Source organism: Apteryx rowi, unplaced genomic scaffold, assembly GCF_003343035.1.
Source record: "Apteryx rowi isolate R43461 unplaced genomic scaffold, aptRow1 scaffold_169, whole genome shotgun sequence".
In the NCBI taxonomy this organism is placed as follows: domain Eukaryota; kingdom Metazoa; phylum Chordata; class Aves; order Apterygiformes; family Apterygidae; genus Apteryx; species Apteryx rowi.
Window position 1 is genome coordinate 95,731 of NW_020447963.1, and position 18,762 is coordinate 114,492.

The 18,762-nt window shown below is 38.0% G+C and overlaps 2 protein-coding genes across 8 annotated transcripts in view; one reads left to right on the plus strand and one right to left on the minus strand.

Annotated features, from left to right (window-relative positions):
- The first annotated feature begins 465 nt into the window (after positions 1-465).
- Positions 466-5,196, plus strand: DEGS1 (delta 4-desaturase, sphingolipid 1). The gene is made up of 2 exons (XM_026060468.1): positions 466-1,208; positions 3,291-5,196. Exons 1-2 carry the CDS (start codon positions 492-494, stop codon positions 3,435-3,437), a joined length of 864 nt encoding a protein of 287 aa, XP_025916253.1. The 5' UTR covers positions 466-491; the 3' UTR covers positions 3,438-5,196.
- Positions 5,197-8,992: 3,796 nt separating this feature from the next.
- The window catches only part of NVL (nuclear VCP-like), a 44,219-nt gene continuing 34,449 nt past the window's right edge, over positions 8,993-18,762 (minus strand). For 3 of the 7 annotated variants that reach the window (XM_026060463.1, XM_026060465.1, XM_026060459.1), the window contains 3 exons: positions 17,804-17,880; positions 15,812-15,900; positions 10,085-11,931 (listed from right to left, as the gene is read on the minus strand). In XM_026060463.1, the coding sequence (XP_025916248.1) occupies positions 11,786-11,931; positions 15,812-15,900; positions 17,804-17,880 (312 nt within the window). In that variant the 3' untranslated portion in view covers positions 10,085-11,785. Of the gene's footprint in view, positions 9,979-10,084; positions 11,932-15,810; positions 15,901-17,803; positions 17,881-18,762 lie in introns of those variants that run through there. The other 4 variants (XM_026060464.1, XM_026060462.1, XR_003252601.1 and 1 more) reach the window with 3 other exon arrangements.

Genomic DNA, 18,762 nt, shown 5'->3' on the forward strand with positions numbered 1-18,762 from the left:
CTTTATCCGGGCGCAAAACGCGCTAGGTGCTTGGCAGGCGCCTGCTGTTCTTATAGATGGATCGGGGATCGCGTGTAGAGATCGTCTGGGCACTCGAGTATTGGTAAATAGCAACGCTTTCAAATCGAACGGCTGAAACGGACTTGATGCCGCTTGAACGTCTGGGTTACCTTGGGGCTTCTCGGTTCATTTTGTTCCTAGATAGGCCGGGAGGGATATTGGTACTTGTCATTATAAATGTCTAGCTGCTGGAYGACATAAAAATGCTGAAAGGATTTAATTGTAATGAATCCTTTAGAACAATAAATTGTCACAGGTGGAAAGGCAGTGCATTTTCATTCCCATTGTAAATAAAACCTGATTGGGAGGTAAAGAGCTGACTAGGTACACTTTCTTAATCTAAGATGCTTGACTGTGAGGAGAGCTTGCATCTAATTAATTTTCATTTAATTCTCTCCCATATAGCTAAACATCCAGAGATAAAAGCATTGATGAAGCCAGACAGCAATTTGATCTGGGTGGTTGTGCTGATGGTTCTTGCGCAGCTGGTTGCATTTTATCTAGTTAAAGACTTGGACTGGAAATGGGTAATGTTCTGGGCATATGTTTTTGGAAGCTGTATTAGCCACTCCATGACTCTGGCTATTCATGAGATCTCTCACAATAGTGCCTTTGGCAACAACAAAGCAATGTGGAACCGGTGGTTTGGAATATTTGCCAACCTCCCTCTTGGTATCCCATACTCCATCTCCTTCAAGAGATACCACATGGATCATCATCGTTACTTAGGGGGTGACGGCATTGACGTGGACATTCCTACCAACTTTGAAGGCTGGTTTTTCTGCACTCGTTTTAGGAAGTTCATGTGGATTGTTCTGCAGCCTCTTTTCTATGCGATTAGGCCTCTCTGCATCAACCCCAAACCAATCACTCGCCTGGAAATCATCAACCTGTTGGCTCAGTTTTCTTTCGATGTCGTGATATACTACTTATGGGGAGTCAAATCAGTTTGTTACATGCTTGCAGGTTCAGTACTTGGACTTGGGTTGCACCCAATTTCAGGACACTTCATAGCTGAACATTACATGTTTTTAAAGGGACATGAAACTTATTCCTATTATGGGCCACTTAACTTGCTCACTTTTAATGTTGGCTATCACAATGAACACCATGACTTTCCCAATATTCCTGGCAAGAGCCTTCCACTGGTAAGTTTACTTTTCTTAAACTAAGCCCTACTCTAACTGGTAGAATATTATTAGCAAACCCTCAAAAGTTAAAGATTGGAAGTTAGAAAYTTTCGTGCTTTTGTAGTAGTAAGTTGAATAAGGGGGAATTACTGCTTTAGTAGTACCCTGAATAGATTTACTAATGTGCTTCCTGCTGTAGCCTCTCCCATAAAGGGAAATGGGAGGAAACATATGGTTTTACCCTCTTTATTTTTTGCACTAACTTCTAGTTCTCTTATTACAACTAGCCTTCAGTGTTTTTTTCACTTTGGACGTATGTATGAAACTAGTTAAGTTGCAGATAACCTACAGAGGTTTGTCRGCTCCCTCTGTTCTTGAAATCTTATGTAAAATATGGTAATGCATGCTTATCCTTCACTTTTTTTAATCATTGATGCATGGTCACTTATTCAAGAAAAGAGAAGGTTTGAGGTATTGCTGATGTTTGTTGTACTGCTGACAAATGCTTTCTATTCTGGAGCAGCTCAGTTTTCTCTACTGAGGATCTCTGAACTCTAAACAAGTATCAGCTGTACTACACTGACACAGCTTCCAAGATAAGACTTAGACATGTTATGTCTGCCTGAGCGGCATACATGGCTTTCAAGCTGCTTTCTTTCCCTGGTTTCTTTTAATCAGGAGTTCAGTCCTTGTATACATGTTTCCCAGTTGGAGTATGACAGCACAGGTTTCCAGAGTACACCTAAAACTTACCTTCAGTGAAAAGTATTTTTCATCACACACTAAATTGTCAGTTTGACAGCAGTCAAAGTGTTGGTCTTGCAGCTTTGTTACTGTACTCAGTAATGGTGAGACCTGGTAAGCTTCTCCTTTTGATGTACTCTAAACTTAAATTGCCACACTTCTGTAACCAGTGGTGGAATGGTAGAAGAAATCCCTCCCTCCAGCATTTCCTTGGCAGGGCAGTCAAATTCTGTAATTCATTTGTAGAGACTTGGGGGGGGGGGGGAAATCTCTTATTCATGGACTTCAGCTTTCAAGTGCAGCTGAAGTTGTTTGAAGCTACCTTTGATACCTAGATCTGTGCTGGTAAACCTGGCTTTCATGTCATGTGTCCCTGCTTAAGTTCTCAATAGAGAATGATTTTTTTTTTCTTATTATTTAATTGCAGAGATTAAAAAATAGCTCTTCAGGGCTGTTAATCACAGTTGATAAGAAAACAAAGCCTTCTTTTAGAACAGTGTAGTTAATTTGATTGGACTGGACTCTGCTATGCTGTATGCTAAAGATCACTGAAGTACTGAACACTTGATTCCAGCTGAGATACTGGTCAGATGAAAATACTGTTGAAAAAGTATACTGACTATGTATAATTTTGACTCCTGTCATCATTCAGCTCCTAACCAAGCATGCAAATATCTGGATTATTTAGCAAAACTGTTGCTTATACAGATTAACATATAGATTTGTTCAGATTTTTTCCAAGGCTTTGGATGTTTGGTGTTAAATATCACCAGTAATGATATCTGAGGGAAATTCCAGCACTCTTGGTTTAAGGAAAGATGGTATAGTCAGACTGCACATCTAGGATTGAAGTCTTTGCAAGCTGTTTATGTTCATTCTTTAGTGCTTGTCCTCAGAAGTTAGTTGTTTTTTCCCTGAGTGCTGAGGTTTGAAACTACATGTAAAAATAGCTGTTAAAAGCAACTGTTAATTTTACATATCTAATGATACTCATATCAATATGACTCAGCTCTGAATTAAGTCTTGCTTCCACTAGCAATCCAAATTACTTGCTTTCTGAGTCAGTGAGCTACATCATTCTGCAAGTAGCAGTGCATGGACTTCAGTGTTCTAGCTGAGTTGTAGTTAGCTTCTGCAGCTTCCAAGCCTCACATGAATTTTACTGAATAACCAAGAAGTTGGTTTTTCCTCCAAGAAATTTTCACATTGTAGTACCAGTAGAAGGTTTGTTTTTTTTTTAAAGTATAACTTCTAAAGAGAAACTTCTAGTGCTCCATGTTAAGATACAGGTTGAAGCTTGTAGAAGTTGTCATAATAGGAACTAAAATAGTAAATGAACCTCCTGTCTCTCTTCAGGTGAAGAAAATAGCAGCTGAATACTATGACAACCTGCCCCAATACAACTCTTGGATAAGAGTGCTTTATGACTTCGTGATGGATGATACAATCAGCCCATATTCACGCATGAAAAGGCAATTAAAGGGTGAAGTGAAACAAGATTAAACTTCTGGCAACCAAAAAAAACTTTGAAATGTCTGTTTGCTTTAAAGTGGCTGGTAAAAAGTCTCTTGCTAAAGATGTTCACCTATACCCTGAATTAAGATCTACAGCAACATAGCAATGCATCCTTAAGGACTTGGCAACAAAGTAGACTACTACCAGCTATAACATTCCTAGCAGTCTTTAGATTCATTGTTTTAATGTATATATGTTTGCCTAAGGATCAGTGTTATATGCATAATACTAAATCACTTTGTTACAGGATTTACTTTGGCAGGTGTTAAATCTGTACAAAATATGTACGACTCTAAAATAGTAAAAAGTTCTTAATGTAGTACACTGCCCACAAATGTGCTCTTATTTAACTGTAGTGATAAATGCTGTACTTAACCTGTTAATTCTAAACTWACATGATTTGTTAACTTAAATCTTCTGTTGAACTTGCTTCCTAACCCAAGGGTGGGAGAACAAAATTTGCACAAATATTTCAAACTACCTTTTTTAAAAAAAAAAGTAACATGTCCCTTAAAGCATTACTTGAATGTGTTCCACCTGTGCTACTGAAAGCACCTTAGAGGAGCAATCCATCACTTAGAATGAAACTGGCATAATCTAGATGGTTTGTGTGACTACGTAAAAGAGTAGGGAATTCAGAGGTATCTTTAGCTTTGTGGGTCCCCACCTACTTCCTCAGCTGCATGTGTTAGCATACAACTCAGCAGCAACTAGTATTTAGACTCTTATTGTGTAAGCCCACTAGGCAACTTGCTGTAACTCATTAGGCTTTTGCAGACTGGAAAAAACCTTGTTGCTAAGGTTTGGAGTTTCTTGTGATCTGCAAAGAAAAATGAGTAGGCTTGTCCTAGTTGGTTCTACTGTTACCACGGCTTCAAATGAACTCTAATATTTCTTCTTGTTTGGAAATCTGGCTTGTGTGGGGAAAACTTAATCAACTGAAGCAGATACTGTTCTGGTAAACAATGCTAGCTACAAGTGTTGGCAACTGTAGCTTTTAGGCATGTCAGTCATTTGTGTACATAGAACGGTGTTGCTAAATGATCTTGTTTTTAAATTTTTTTAAACCTACAGTACCCTACATAAACACTGGTCTTGCATATTAAAATGTGGTGAGAGCAGAGCCATGATACCACTGAATTTCCTGTTAAAGTTTTTATATTGGAACAGATAATAGATAGACTTGCTGAGCACTGAAGAACCTCTGCACATGTCAGCCCAGTATTTTTGCCCTCTATTAGCCAATACATTGGCTTTAAGCTGTCAGACTGGTACAAAACTCCCTTAAATATCAAATGGTGATTCTGTGGTATGTTCTTCACTTACCTAAAAGATGGAGTCTGGTGAAGGCTGTCAACTGTTATCTGCTGTACTGGTCTGCTGTAAGTAACTTAATTTTTAGATGCCTTAACTCTTGTATTTCTTCAAGTCTTGGAAGAAGCTGAGTGCCAGAGAAGAATGTGTTATGACATCCTAACCCTTGCTTGACTGCAATTCTGTCTTCAATGTGTTGCTGGGGGGTTTTGTTTGCTTTTTGTTTGTTTAAAGTCTGGGCCCTTATCTGTAGCTAAGCAATAGAAATGGTATAAATAGTCTCATGAAAGTGTGCCAGCCACTTAAAGTGACTTCATTATCATGCCAGTGACATGGTAGCTAGCCAGCATATATTGCTCAGGGGAGATGTAATGTCAAAGTATACTTTATCCAATATTTTAAAATCTAATTAAAAGCAAAGATTAAAAAGTAACATTGGGTGGATTTTTGACTGGTCCCCTAATGCTGAAGGGCTTAAGGTTTTAGAGGAATTTAGTATTATGAAAGCAGATGCAAGTAGACCTGTCCTCTTGAATAGTGTTGTGGAATGAACTGTAAAGAATCACTGCCTTTACTTTCTACTTGGAAGAAAACCAGTGTTTGAAAGACTTAAACTGATTTGCAACTTTTTAAGCATCTAAGTCCCTTCTGCATGGCTGTCCCTAATTTAAGAAGTGAATAACAGTAACACTCTTCAGTGAAGACTTACCATAGCTGAATGAAGTATGGAAAGCCTCCAAAAGTAACCTTTATAGCCACTTTATTTCTCAGTTCTAGCTTCTAGCTATCTTAGGTATTCATTCAGCATAACTGAGGGCTTTGAGTTAAAATTTTGTCCTTAGGCTTAGTTACCTACATCATGGAATCACTGATGCCCCTTACTATCACCCCCAAAGGACAGCACAAGTATGAATTCCTGCTTCTGAACAGGCCTGGAGTTGCTGCTTCTCTTTTTTAAAAACAAAACATTGATTTTATGTTATTCTGACTGAACTTCCCTCTCTGAATGAAAGCACAGTGTTATCACTAAGAGCAGTAAAGTAGGGAATTCTGAGGGAGATACCTGTCTTGTCATATTCTTCCTGAAATGTGTGCTAATGGCTACCTATTGGAGAGCATCTATTAGACTAGGTTAGTCTTTGCCAGTAGAAGCTATCTTTGGAACTGAACTCTGTTCTCATTCTTGCAGGCACTGGTAAGTACCATTCTTGGGCATCTAATTCCTATGCATTATGTAAGAAGCCTTATCTAACTTTTGGAGTAGGGATTCTTGCTAGAAGCAGATCATTTGAAAGATAGGTACCTATACTGCAACATTGTTTTATTCTTAAAGGGAGTTAGGAACACCTCTGAACAACTGGCAAAAGGAATATAGGCCAGCTGTAGTGCTTGACTTGTTGTGTTTGATACATTCTAAACAAGTAACTTTTTGCAGTCATGCTTCTTAAAGGGTGTTCAGTCTAAAGGCATGGCACAAAAATATATTAATAAAAACCTTAGTTGTTCATACATACAGAACCTAGTTATCACTTTTAAGGAATTAAATAGTTTTCATTAATGCTACTAAAATGTACCTGGCAGAAACAGCTTTGTGTGTGTGTGTGTGTATATATATATTTTTTTGTTAATACTTGATCTGAAATTTGGAGGAAGCTTTGACTAACCAGTGATGAACAAACTGAACCTAAGGGCATTAAGGACCCTGACTGACTTAACTGCCACTTTTTTAAAATCAGATTCAGATGGAGTTAGCTAACTTTGTCCTTTACATGCTTGTTAGGGTTTAATCCTTCTTGTGTGACTAATGCATCTTACTAGTTTCTCAGGGGGACCCATCCTCCCCTTTCTTTATGTGAAATCAGCCTGGAGTTTAACTGTCAAAACACAGCTGACTAGGTCAACTGTGTTAGGTACATCAAGTATTTTTGCTGTAATTGTTTAGGGTTCTGAATCCCCTTCAGGGCTTTCAAAGTAACTTGCAGTTTTCAGCATAAACTGCCTTCTGTGACTTTTACCCCCTAATTATTTGAAATTGCTCAAGTGGAATAAGCAATGCATCTTGGAGTCTGATCATACTAGGCATGAGTTTTCCTAAAAGACAGGTGTGGATATATTCCTCTTTCAAAACAAGTTCTGCCTCTGGCATTCTTGTTTTGCTGTTGAACCAGTCTGCTCCAGAACAGTGGCCAATTATCATGTGTTGAAGGGGTACACATTTCTTGCTTGTACAACTCYGGTTTTTTGGATCCAGGCAAGTCTTCACCTAGAACCACAGGTCAGCTGAAAAGTAGCTATGACTTCTGCTTCTATATCTGTCTTTAAGTACTTCTGCAGCCACCAAGCAACTAAACAAAAAAAAAAATTACAAATGCTGAGAAATTGATCTGTTCTAGGTAAAGTCACTGCGTTAGAGAATGAGCTCAGTGGTGCACCTCTGCTTCCTTGGTGTGTATTCTAGTATCAGATGCAAGTGCTACAGTAAGAAAACAGCTTTAGAATTCCACCAGCCAATAATGTAGTGTTACGCTGCTCACTTGTCAGTGACCACACTCTTCTGCTTAAAATGTCAATGCTGTGCATGAAGTTCCAAGCTGCTGTACTAATCCTGTTGGATTAGGAAGACTTGCAGCAAAGCAAGTTCTGCTGTTTTAGCTTACATATTGCAAAGCACAGCCTCTTCTGGATATGCCAAGATTGCTTCTACTTGTACAAGGTCCCAGGAAAACAATCATCTGATGAATAGGTGTGTCTCTACAATGTAGATATGCAGCATACAGCAACCTGCCACTCYGCATATGCGACTATCTCTCTTCTCTGTTAAACCCTCCATTTCATAATCAAACCTGCAATGGTACACAAGACTTCAGTGAGGACAAAAATGTTGAAGAAATGTTGAATGTTCAGCCGGTGATGAAGACAGCACTGGGGGGGTGTCTTTTCTCCTCTGCTGACAGCTCCCTGCACTGCCTCTGCCCTCTACCTTATGCTTAAGTACAGAATCATTATTGTGATTCAGATGCATGGCTAGCCTCCGGAAAGGGGGGAGAGGAATGACATGCTGAACAATTTCTTGATCTTGTCCCAACAGAAACAAGATGACTAGAGGGGGAACTTCCTCTAGGCATGTCTGTTAGGAAGGAGGTAGCTGCATTTGCAGAACAAAGTTGTGGTCTCTGCATTATATGAAGTCTTATTCCTTAAAGTAATGTTTGTTTTCTGTGTACAAGCACAAGTTATCTTGCGTTCTCTCTTATGAAGTTTTTATCATGACTAGTGTAGTCTAAGCAGAATTTCCCACAAGAAAGCAGCAGCGTGGGTGCAGCACTTCTTGTGTGAACAGTCAGCTAGAGTTCAGCTGTGTAGGCAGATACTCTAGTCTGTCTCTTGACACAATTCATAGAATAATCTAGGTTGGACGGGACTGCTAGAAGTCATCTCAGTCTCCCACTCAAAGCAAAGCCATTTTTGAAGTTAGATCAGGTTGTTCAAGGTCACAACCAGTCAAACTTTGAATTCATGGCAATCTGTTATATTAAATCAGTTATAACTTTATGCTGACAAAAATCAGATTTGAATAGGAGACTAAGTAATCTCCTTCCTCTGAGCATTAAAGTAAGTAGGGGAGATGCTTACCGAAGCAAATTTTTGCTTACAAAAACTTTTACTGTTTTTACATGGAAATATTGGTGGTTTAAAAAGTATTTGAAATTCAGCGCTACCAAACTTAAAACTATGTAACTTGCTAGCAAAAAAAATCCCTTTCCTTTTCTGATGCTTGTACTGCTTTTAGGAAGAATAATGCTGATCAAGGATTGCAACTGAGATTACTTAGAAGAGCTGCTTAAAGCACAATTAAAGAACTCCTTAAAATGACAACAGTAAAAATGCATGAAGGCTTCTGGGTTTCAGAAGCTGGTTGCCCAATATCTGTAGCACAGTGTTTTGTCTTAATTGAGATCCAGCATCAGCATTCTGGGAAGTATGTTATGACCCTCTTTCCAAGATGGAATTCCTTGTATTACAGAAAAATGCAGCTCTCTGTATTATGACCTTACTGCAAGAGCAAATAAAAATAAATGCATCTGATGAAGAACATACTGAAAAATACTATCAATCAATCAGGCTGATTCTTGGCAGCATTTTAAATACATCAGTAACCAAGCAAATCTGAAAATCTGTTGTATATTGTTTAAAAAAAAAACCACCTCACCTCATTCTTTTTAGATTCATTAAGTTTTAAAGTTTACTTTTACAAACTAAGATCATTTTTCTTGGTTGTGGGCTAATACATCACTATTAACAGCTTTTGGGGAAAAATCTCAGCTTGAGGCTCTTACTTGGTCTGCTTCTTAGAATATTAAGATTTTCCTCTCTCTAGAGCATTTGTCAAAACAGTGTTAAGAAATTCAAATCAGTAATAGGATTTTTGTTGTTGCAGTTTTTGTCCATTTTAAGAATTAAAAACCAGCTTGTTAGRTAACTCTAAATTTTCATAGATGCCATTAAATCATATACTAACATTCCTCAGATTTCCAAGCTTTATTCTCTTAGGTTACATTAAAACAGCCTGCCATCTCAGGCTGGTTTCTTTTGATAAGGTAAAAGGAAGTTTTAAGAAACTCTGAGAACCTACTATGGCACAATCATCATGTGTTGTCATATTTGGGAAAGGCATGATTAAAGGAATGATAACAGTGTAGCACTTTCCTAATCYAGTCTCTCAGCTCTGTTCTTGCAATAATTCTTAAGAGTCCTTGTTCCTGAAAACACAGCTATTTTCATTTACAGCTAAAAACAGGTATTTGAGCAAAGTAACATTTTGAAGAGTTAGCCTCTCTGTCTCTGAAGGATCTCTGATTAAGGGCACCAAATATTATAATCAAAATGATATTAAATCTTTAGGGTTAAAACCATTTATTTTTAGCCAAAATAGTGATAAGCAGAAATAGAAAGTTTGTTGTTGTTTTGATTTTTTTTTTTTTTCCCCTACCTCTTATTCTGGAAGTAGTTAAATTAAGGATGGCTTAGAGCAGTAGGTTACAATGACCTTTTTTCAGGTGCAGATTAAAAAGTCAAAGATCTGGTACAGCTTCTCTTGAAATCAGGCACAGGTATTATGAAATTCTCCACCAATGTACAGTAAGTCTCTTTGGGGAATTGTCCAAATGTATCATCTGTGCAGTGACTGATGCAGTTCTTCATACATTATTTGATCCTAACAGTGCCAAGATAAGAGAGGAGAGACTTCAGCAGACAGTAAAAATAAATGCAGTATTGTGACTTTACATATGTTAATGAGAAAATGAAATAAACCAGCTATGCAAACCACTAGCTATATTTTTTCTTCAGAAATAGTTAGAAACAAAAAGCTAATTAGAGGCAACACTCCCTCCCTCCCATAAATAAGGTTCTCTGGTAACAGTCACCAGCAATATATAATCAACAAAAGCCTTTGTGCCAGAGCTCTTATACTTCATACTACCATTCTAGGCTTAGAAAAGTTTCACTAAAAAGCTACTGCCTTATTTGTCAGTGGAGGTACTCCCCTATCTGCTTCTGCAAAAATAAGCCTACTTTACAAAGATCTACTATTCACATTTGTATACAATCTAGCTCATTTAACTGTAACTGTTCCTTAATCCTTTTCATAAGTCACTCAAAATGACAGTTTTGAGGAAGTGAGCAATTTGGGACATTAGCTTCCACTGACAAAACTGAATAGAAAAGATGGTATCTGTCCCTAGCTTTAGAAGAACTTACTTTGATTTCTCTCAAATCTATCAACCAATTAAGCCAAAGCCAGCCAACTGAAACCCGAGGTGTGTATGGGAGGGAAAAGAAGAGTAAGAAGTTTAAATGAAGCACTGAATCAGTGAGATGCAGCTTTTTGTGGTTTCTGATCTTGACAGGAGAATGCATGTAGAGTTTTTGTTTTGTCATATCAGACTTGTCTGCCAGACAAGAAGTAGCAACTCAAAATGGGAGACGAGTATCTTGTACTCCAAAAGATATTTCAAAATATTTAACTGAAAATTCTCCAGATGAATTTAATTGAAATATGGGGCTCTGAGACATGTAATATTTAAACTGTCTTTGAGGTGCAGAATGACATTTCTGGTTAACTCTTAAAAGCCAGAGAGAATATGTCCTAATACTTACCAGTCATTGCTGTGTTAGAGGAGGTGTGTAAGTGCTCATCTGTTGTTCCTGAACAACTTTCTCAGTGATTAGCAAAGGGTGGGGGCAGGGAAAGAGACAGGGAATGTGGGACTTTTCAAGGGACTTTGAGTCAAAGATCACCTTTAAATTATTTTTAAAGTCCAGGTGACCATCAACACTTATGTAATAATACTGAAAGGGAATAGTTACCCTTCCTCTGGCTAGTGTTCAAAGTGAACATATTAATGTATTTTGACTAAAATATACTGTCATAGAAACTTATACGTAGAGAAGCTCTGCAGCACAACTGCCACATTTGGTAACTTCTCCATGATAGCAACTGAAATGACTGAAGAGCTTACCTTCCAGGCAGTAAAAAGAACAGGCCATAAAGTGACTTAAAACACAAACCTCCTTTACAAATGCAAATCATGGAAAGACTGTTTAAGTTACTAAAATGATAAAGTGTTTTTTTATGTCTTATCTCAGAATTAAGTCTTATCTTTTGTACATTAACAGAAATGACTGAGCATCTTTGAGTGACACATACAAATGGAGGAGAAAAGGTGGAGGCAAAGTGAGGCACAGTCTAAAGGCCCTTACTTTTAACTGAAAATTCCACAGATGACAGAGGTTAGAGCCAGGTCAGTAACTTAATCTGAAAATGTCAATGAAAAGTCCAAGATGCTAAACCTAAAGATAACCTTGACAGCATGGTAATCAGTCTACCCAGAATGTTGCTATGTGTCATCTGCAGCTGAAAATGGAAACTTTAGTTTCTAAACTTGTGAAAAGCTTTTTTTTTTTTAAAAGCAGAAGTAGGGCTATTGTTTCACACATATATAAGTATACTCTAACCTTAATTATTCCAACCAGTCACTAGTATAGAGTATCCTTTCCAGAAGGGACCAGTCTTTCTTACTTGAAACTTTTCTCACCTTTTTTGATACTGAGGATTTCACTTTCCTAAAAGCTTCTTCGAAGTGTTTATGGCAAATCTTGATTTCTCCTTAAAGAACAAAGCACAATAAATTACTATATGAAATTGCGAGCAAGTGACAATCAAGTGATTTCTTTTGCACGTATTTCAAGCAAACATTCATGAAACCTAACTGTTATGTGCTACAGTCTTTTGTATGAAATCTAACTAGTGTCATGAACACCTGAAGTTTTATATTACTTTTAATGTAGGCTGTCTGTGATCTTAGGCAACTTCTTAACCTGTACCTTATGCCAAAGTACTTTTGTTTAATTTTTTTTTGTATTAATGTTTTCACCTGCAGATTAGGAATTTCATTTTCAAAGATACTGAGTTAACTACAGCTTACATCAAATCCCATTAGAATTCAAGTACCTTTACCCTTTGGGAAGTGAATTTCTCAAGTTCCGTTGCTTCCAGTTTGGGGCTTTATTTTCTGTACACTTTTAATGCTAAATGTCCCTACAGAGTGTTTTTTAATAGATACCTAGAAAACCTTTTGTATCATCCCCATTTCACTGCAGGATGTTCAATTCCTAAATAATTCAGTTCATATCAGCCCCTTGTTTGGCATTATCCAGATGCAATGAAAGTTTTGTCTTCACTTTTTCAATTGCCCATCTTTAAGTTTTTCCATATCCCTTTTTTCCTTATKCAGCCATCCACAGTAATTATTTCTAATCATACTTGTGGAGCAGGTTTTTTTTTCTTTTCCTTTCTCCTCAGAAGTCTACTAATGTGTAAGCATACCTCAAATAAAGCATAGATTTCTCTGTTCTCACAAGTAAGTACCTTGTTTAGCCTAGACATAAGAATCCCAAAATACCACTGCTATATTTCCCCTCTATTCAGCCCTGGTGAGGCTGCRTCTGGAGTAGTGTCCAGTGCTGGGCTCCCCAATACGAGAGAGACACGGAGCTACTGGAGTGAGTCCAGAGAAGGGCTACTAAGATGATTAAGGGACTGGAGCATCTCTCCTATGAGGAAAGGCTGAGAGAGCTGGAACTCTTCAGCCTGGAGAAGAGAAGACTGAGGAGGTATCTTATCAATGTGTATAAGTATCCGAAGGGAAGGTGTAAAGAGGATGGGGCCAGGCTCTTCTCAGTGGTGCCTAGCAATAGGACAAGAGGCAACGGGCACAAACTGAAACACAGGAAGGTCCCTCTGAACATGAGGAAAAACTTCTTTACTGCAAGGGTAACAGAGCACCAGAACAGGTTGCCCGGACAGGTTGTGGAGTCTCCATCTTTGGAGATATTCAAAACCCGCCTGGACAGGATCCTGTGCAACGTGCTCTAGGTGACCCTGCTTGAGCAGGGGGTTGGACTAGATCGTCTACAGAGGTCCCTTCCAACCTCAACCATTCTGTGATACACAGAAGCAGTACAATAACAGTATCATGCACAGGTGTCAGCTATACTGGAGGAGATAAACAAAGGTATCTCTTTAGAGATTTTGGTGCATATTTTTTATGAATTCCATTAAGACACTTTTTGCTTCCAGAGGTATGTACTGTTTGTAATGTGAAAGGGATATGTGGACATTAAAGAACTGTTAACCAAGACTCCTTGTTGATATTTGATTTTTGTGAGTTTAAATTAACAAAAACTGTTAAGTTCTGCTGCTCTAAACATAGCAGAAGACTACATCAAGAGCACTAAATTGAAGATAGAGAACTTATTGAAGATACAGAACACAAGAGTAGATATCCTGTAACTATTATTTTCATTAAAATAGCAAMATCAAAGTTAAAGTTCACTGAACTAAATTGGTCTTTACAGCTGAAGATGTTACAAAGTTCTCATACCCTGTATATCCTTTGAAGCTAGATTACTTTGAAGTAAATATTCAGGAAGTATTAACCTAAGATAAGTCAGAAGGGGTGTTAACAGTGAGTCACCAGGACCAGAAGGTGTTCACCCAAGGGTTCTGAGGGAACTTGGCTATGAAACTGCAGAGCTGCTGGACAAATCTTGTAACCTATTGTTACAGCCACCAGAGGACTGGTAGATTGGAGAACTTCCCAGAATTGCAGGAAAGATCCTTCTATGGACTAAAAGCTGACTAAAGGATATGAACTGAAAGGTAAGACTTTAATTTTATCCCTTTTCAGGATAGGGAAGAGTCAGAAGTGGGGTCCCACTCAGGGATTGGTGCTGGGACCAGTTTTATTCAGTATCTTCATCAATGACCCAGACAATAGAGCCACCAGTGAAAGCTCTAAGTTTGCAAATAATACTGAACACTTCTGACAGTCAAATTCTAGGGTAATGATGAGGAGCTCCAGAGGGGACCTCAAAACTTAAAATCTGTCCAATCTTTGTTAGAAAGTTGAGTTGGTTCCCCGCCCCGACTGAGTGGAATATCTGGCATCTCCTAGGCTACAGTCACAATGTGTTCAGGTCTCTCAACACTGTTCAAGCTAGAAGCAGAACTTATGGATTCTTATAAGAGACATCACAAAAAAGATACCTTTCCATTTTCACTATATAAAAAAAAAATCCTTCAAATAAACCTAAAGCAAAACCCTGCCGTAAAAACAACAAAACATTAAGTTTACTCCAGAAGGAAAAAGTGGGTACAACAAGGGGGTTGTGATAGTTTCTACAGCATAGTAACGAACAGCCCTGATCTCAGCTAGGATATGCAAAGGAACTGTGCTGTGGCACATGCACCACCCGTCTATGATCATGTACACAGCATGGGAGGGGAGTCAGTTGTGCATGTCCTGTGGGGACACAGAAGCAAGAAATTCTCCAGTCTGTATGTACACTACCTTTGAAAATACAAATGAAAAAGGTTTCAAAGTGGAAACTGCCTTACACATTTCCATATTAGTCAGGGCTGACCTCTTGGAAATACAAAAACAAGGGCATCCCAAACAAATAGCTGCCACAAACATGCAGATCAACCTGCGCACACATTATGGATCTGTTGCCAGCTGACAAATCCATACTACAACTAGGTCAGGCTGCAACCTTAAACTGGAAGGCTGAATTCAAGAGATTAATATCTTTGTATTTATCCTGTTCACTTTTATAATTATTCAAAATGCATCAGATTCGATTCAGGAATTTCCATCTCAAATCAAGAGCTTTTACTGCATTTCTTATCTGCAGGAAAATGGGTAGCCAAGTCAAACAACAATGAAGGTTTTATAGTTTGTTTCTTCCCCTCCCCACCTAAAGGAACACACCAGCTCACTCTTAATGGAAATACAAACATTCTGCTGCTGTTAAAGACAGATGAGACTGGATACCTGCTAGATCAAAAAGAATGTTTCAAAGCCATTAAAACTCATGTGGTTGTTAGAAATCAGAATCATATTAGAAGCTTGATATATTTTCCAAGGACACCATCTGAAAAGTCACAATTCCACCTTAGTTTGCATTTTGACTTAAGAGTGAAGTAACAAAAGAAATTACTGGAAAATGAGCAGTGGAGAGAGAGAGAGAGAGAGAGAGAGAGAGAGAGAATATATACTGCTCATTTTCCAGTAATTTCTTTTGTTACTTTACTCTTAAGAAGGAGCTTATTAGGCTGTTATAATTATGTGAAAATTAGGCGTAAAAGTATTCGATCTATAGTATATACATTTTCAATTTATAATGCCATTTAACATTAACTTTTCTTCAAGGTTAAAAGGTTCAAGGTTCAATTCTTTTAGTAAAAAATTTATGCTAAAACTCCAGCATAGCCATTTTTTCCCTGTACTCTCACCTACCTCTACTTCAAAGATTCTTACATGTTCTTGAAACAAACCTCTGACTTCATTTTTGTTTGGCTCAGAAATCATCAGTGATTTATATACAGCACACATGCCTTTATGTTTGTTTTAAACTACCTCAAGCACTTTACATTCCATTTATCTTCTCACTGTTCCATTAAGGTTTTTGTAAAGCTTTCTTACCTTTCTTGCTTTTGCTATTCTGCAGGGCCATTTCCTGTCTCAAGGCACAAATTGAAGCTTCACGCACTAGAGCGGAAAGGTCTGCCCCCCTACAGACACAAACAAAATAGGTTATTTTAGGATAAATTTCTCCCATCTTTGGCTGCTGGCACATACAGAGGCAAGAGACTATAATCGATACAAATGATGATAAAAGACTAAAGGCAAGGGAATTTGGGGGAAAAACACTTCAAAACCTTGCAACAAATTATTAAACGATTAAAAAACATTTGAAAAAAATCAAATGATTACAGCAGTTCCACTTTAATAGCATATAAAGTACTCTAGGTATTAAATTAGGAGTCAGAAATCATTTAGAATGACAGAGAAACCGGACACAAAGAGAAGAATAATAGGCAGGCTGACCAAGAAAAGGCAATAACATACCAAAGTACTAACCACAATCCTAAACGTATGGAGTACCAGCTGATACAAAAAGTGGTGCAGATACTATAACGATATTCATGATACTAGTTTTACCATACCTCTCTGCATGGCCCATCCCACTCTACTTCTGTCTTCACCCCCAGCGCTTAGCTCCAGAGCTAGGTACAGGGTCTCTGCAGCAACAGTGGGCCACACTTCCCTTTCCCTTCCTATACACAGCAGCCTTCTTCCCTCCCCAACAGAGTGAGAGAGCAGAGCAAACCTACTGTGCGCTCCAAGGGAAAATGAAAGAGGGTAAAAGATGACAAGGGAGGTTGTGCTGTCATAAAGGTTCATCTTAAGAACACGGGGAAGAGGTCTGAGGACTACCTGATGCTGCAACCTTTATTACAGAGTAAAGTCCTCCAAGGACAGATTTTAGCCTCAGATTAAAACCAAATGCATAAGGAGCAAGGGAAGAGGCAAAAGCCCACCCAGCATCCTCCAAAATGCCAAACAACTGAGTAATATTGTGCCACTTGGTGGGAACACAATACACTTTTCTGGTGTCAATCTTATGAAAGATGCAAATGGCATCACTCATTATTACAACAGGGGGTTGCCTTGCCCAAAGCTGGATCCACAATAAAATTAACATGCTCTTAAAAATAACAGCGTCCGCAAAATGTAGTCAGATCAGTCTTTCAAAACATTTTGATTCCAGCTGTTAAACTTTTCACAAGCCTTCAAACTAGTGAAAGCCACTGAACCAAAAAAAACAAACAAACAAACCCCCCCACCCTTTTTACACACTTAACTCCACCTGCTTTATCTAGGGACTCTAGGAACACTACTGTGTACAAGACTTCCATATACTTATCTTTTCCAGGTCTGAAACAAGGACAAACTAAAAATAAGTGTTGGTGATAACCCCCGTTTATAAGATTGAAAAGCAATACTGTGACAGGCAGCACATCATAAAGACTTTATCTTTTGTGAATTTCGAAAATCATTAGCTATTAATAAATCATTTAATAGCTTAAAGCTTTGTGAAGTTATGTAGAACATTGGGTTTGCAAATTACTCCTGATATCCTTGAGATGGCTATCAAGCTTGCCTAAAACACATAGTTTGGTATTCAAAAAGCAAAGGTTGAAATAGGCCCTCACTGTGTCAAATACATTGCTTTGAACTGTGTGAGAGAACAAGTTAGTTGTGGTAGTTTAACCTAGTTGCCTTCATCATCATTATGCATGGATCCACAACTTAAACAGGGTTCTCTTATCCTCAGAGTATGCAAGCACTGTAAAATAAGACCAAACAAAGCCAAGATGAGAGAGTGGCCTCTACTGATCTGCATTTACAACAGGAAGACGACTATTCCAGATGAAAAGGACTTTGGCATCAACATATTCCTACCAAATCCTTGGAAAAGCACAAGTAAGAGGGAGGAAAACGGCACAAAGGAAAACACTTATAACCCCTGAGAATGAAGAGGTCCTTGTACTAATAATATAACACACATTATCATGCATCAGAAGACTGCTAGTATTGCAGATATTAAAGTCAAAACTAGAAGCTACTCACGTATAACAATCACAGAGTTGACTATAAGCAATATCTTCAAGATTTACATCCGCATCTAGTGGAGGGCGAGTGCCATCCTATCAGAATTGAGGTGATGAAAAGAAAAAGGAAAAAAAAATTTTTTTCTGTTTACACATGGTATCCCCAAAGTGACTAAGTTCATCAATCAGGAGTCATACAGGGGTTAGACAAGTTTCCCAAAACATCCATTAATATTACAGTTGCTTTCATCTCAAACCAAGAAGGATGATGACCAGCCTTAAAAACATTTAATGATGAAATATTATAGGTAACGCTAAATTTTAAACTTGCCACCAATGGAATAGGTTTTCTCCAACAAAATGTGAGCCAGCCTATCACAAGGCAGTAACACTGACACTTTTCTGTAGGTGGACATAGTTTAAATAGCTGGTTACGCCAACAGCATTGGTTAGCTAACTTCCTCTTACCCTCTATTGAGATAAAGTGTTGAAATCAAATAGCTCAGCTATAAGCGTTTTGATTTAGCCTTGGCTCATCGCTTTTAAGAACTGAATTACCTGTATATGCCTTTCATGTTACAGACAAGGATACATTTCAAAACTAGAATTTTTCCATTCTTGATTTCATGAAAGTTTATAAACTGTAGACATTCCTGTAGACTTTTTGACACTAGTTTTCCATATTATTACTGCTTCCTGCACAATGATCCCAGAGATGGTTTCTTTTATTATTATCTTTGCATATCCCCTCCAAAACAAACAAATGAACAAACAAACAAACAAACAAACAACATTCTAAATTATATTTGAAACTAGCCAACAAAATTCTTTAAACCTTACAATACCTTCAGTAGAAAGAAATAAAACGTATAGCAACTAGGAAGATAAAACCCTTGAACATTTATTTAACCGGCAACAGAATAATCAAGGAGCAACTAGGCACTAAGGGAGCAATCTGGAATGAACCTTGGGTAGAAT

What these genes read in the sequence shown, in the direction of transcription:
- DEGS1 (XM_026060468.1), top strand. Translation starts at nt 492, where the DNA reads ATGAAGCCAGACAGCAATTTGATCTGGGTGGTTGTGCTGATGGTTCTT. An exon ending in CTGGCAAGAGCCTTCCACTG is followed by an intron (nt 1,209 to 3,290) that starts GTAAGTTTACTT and finishes GTCTCTCTTCAG; the next exon opens with GTGAAGAAAATAGCAGCTGA.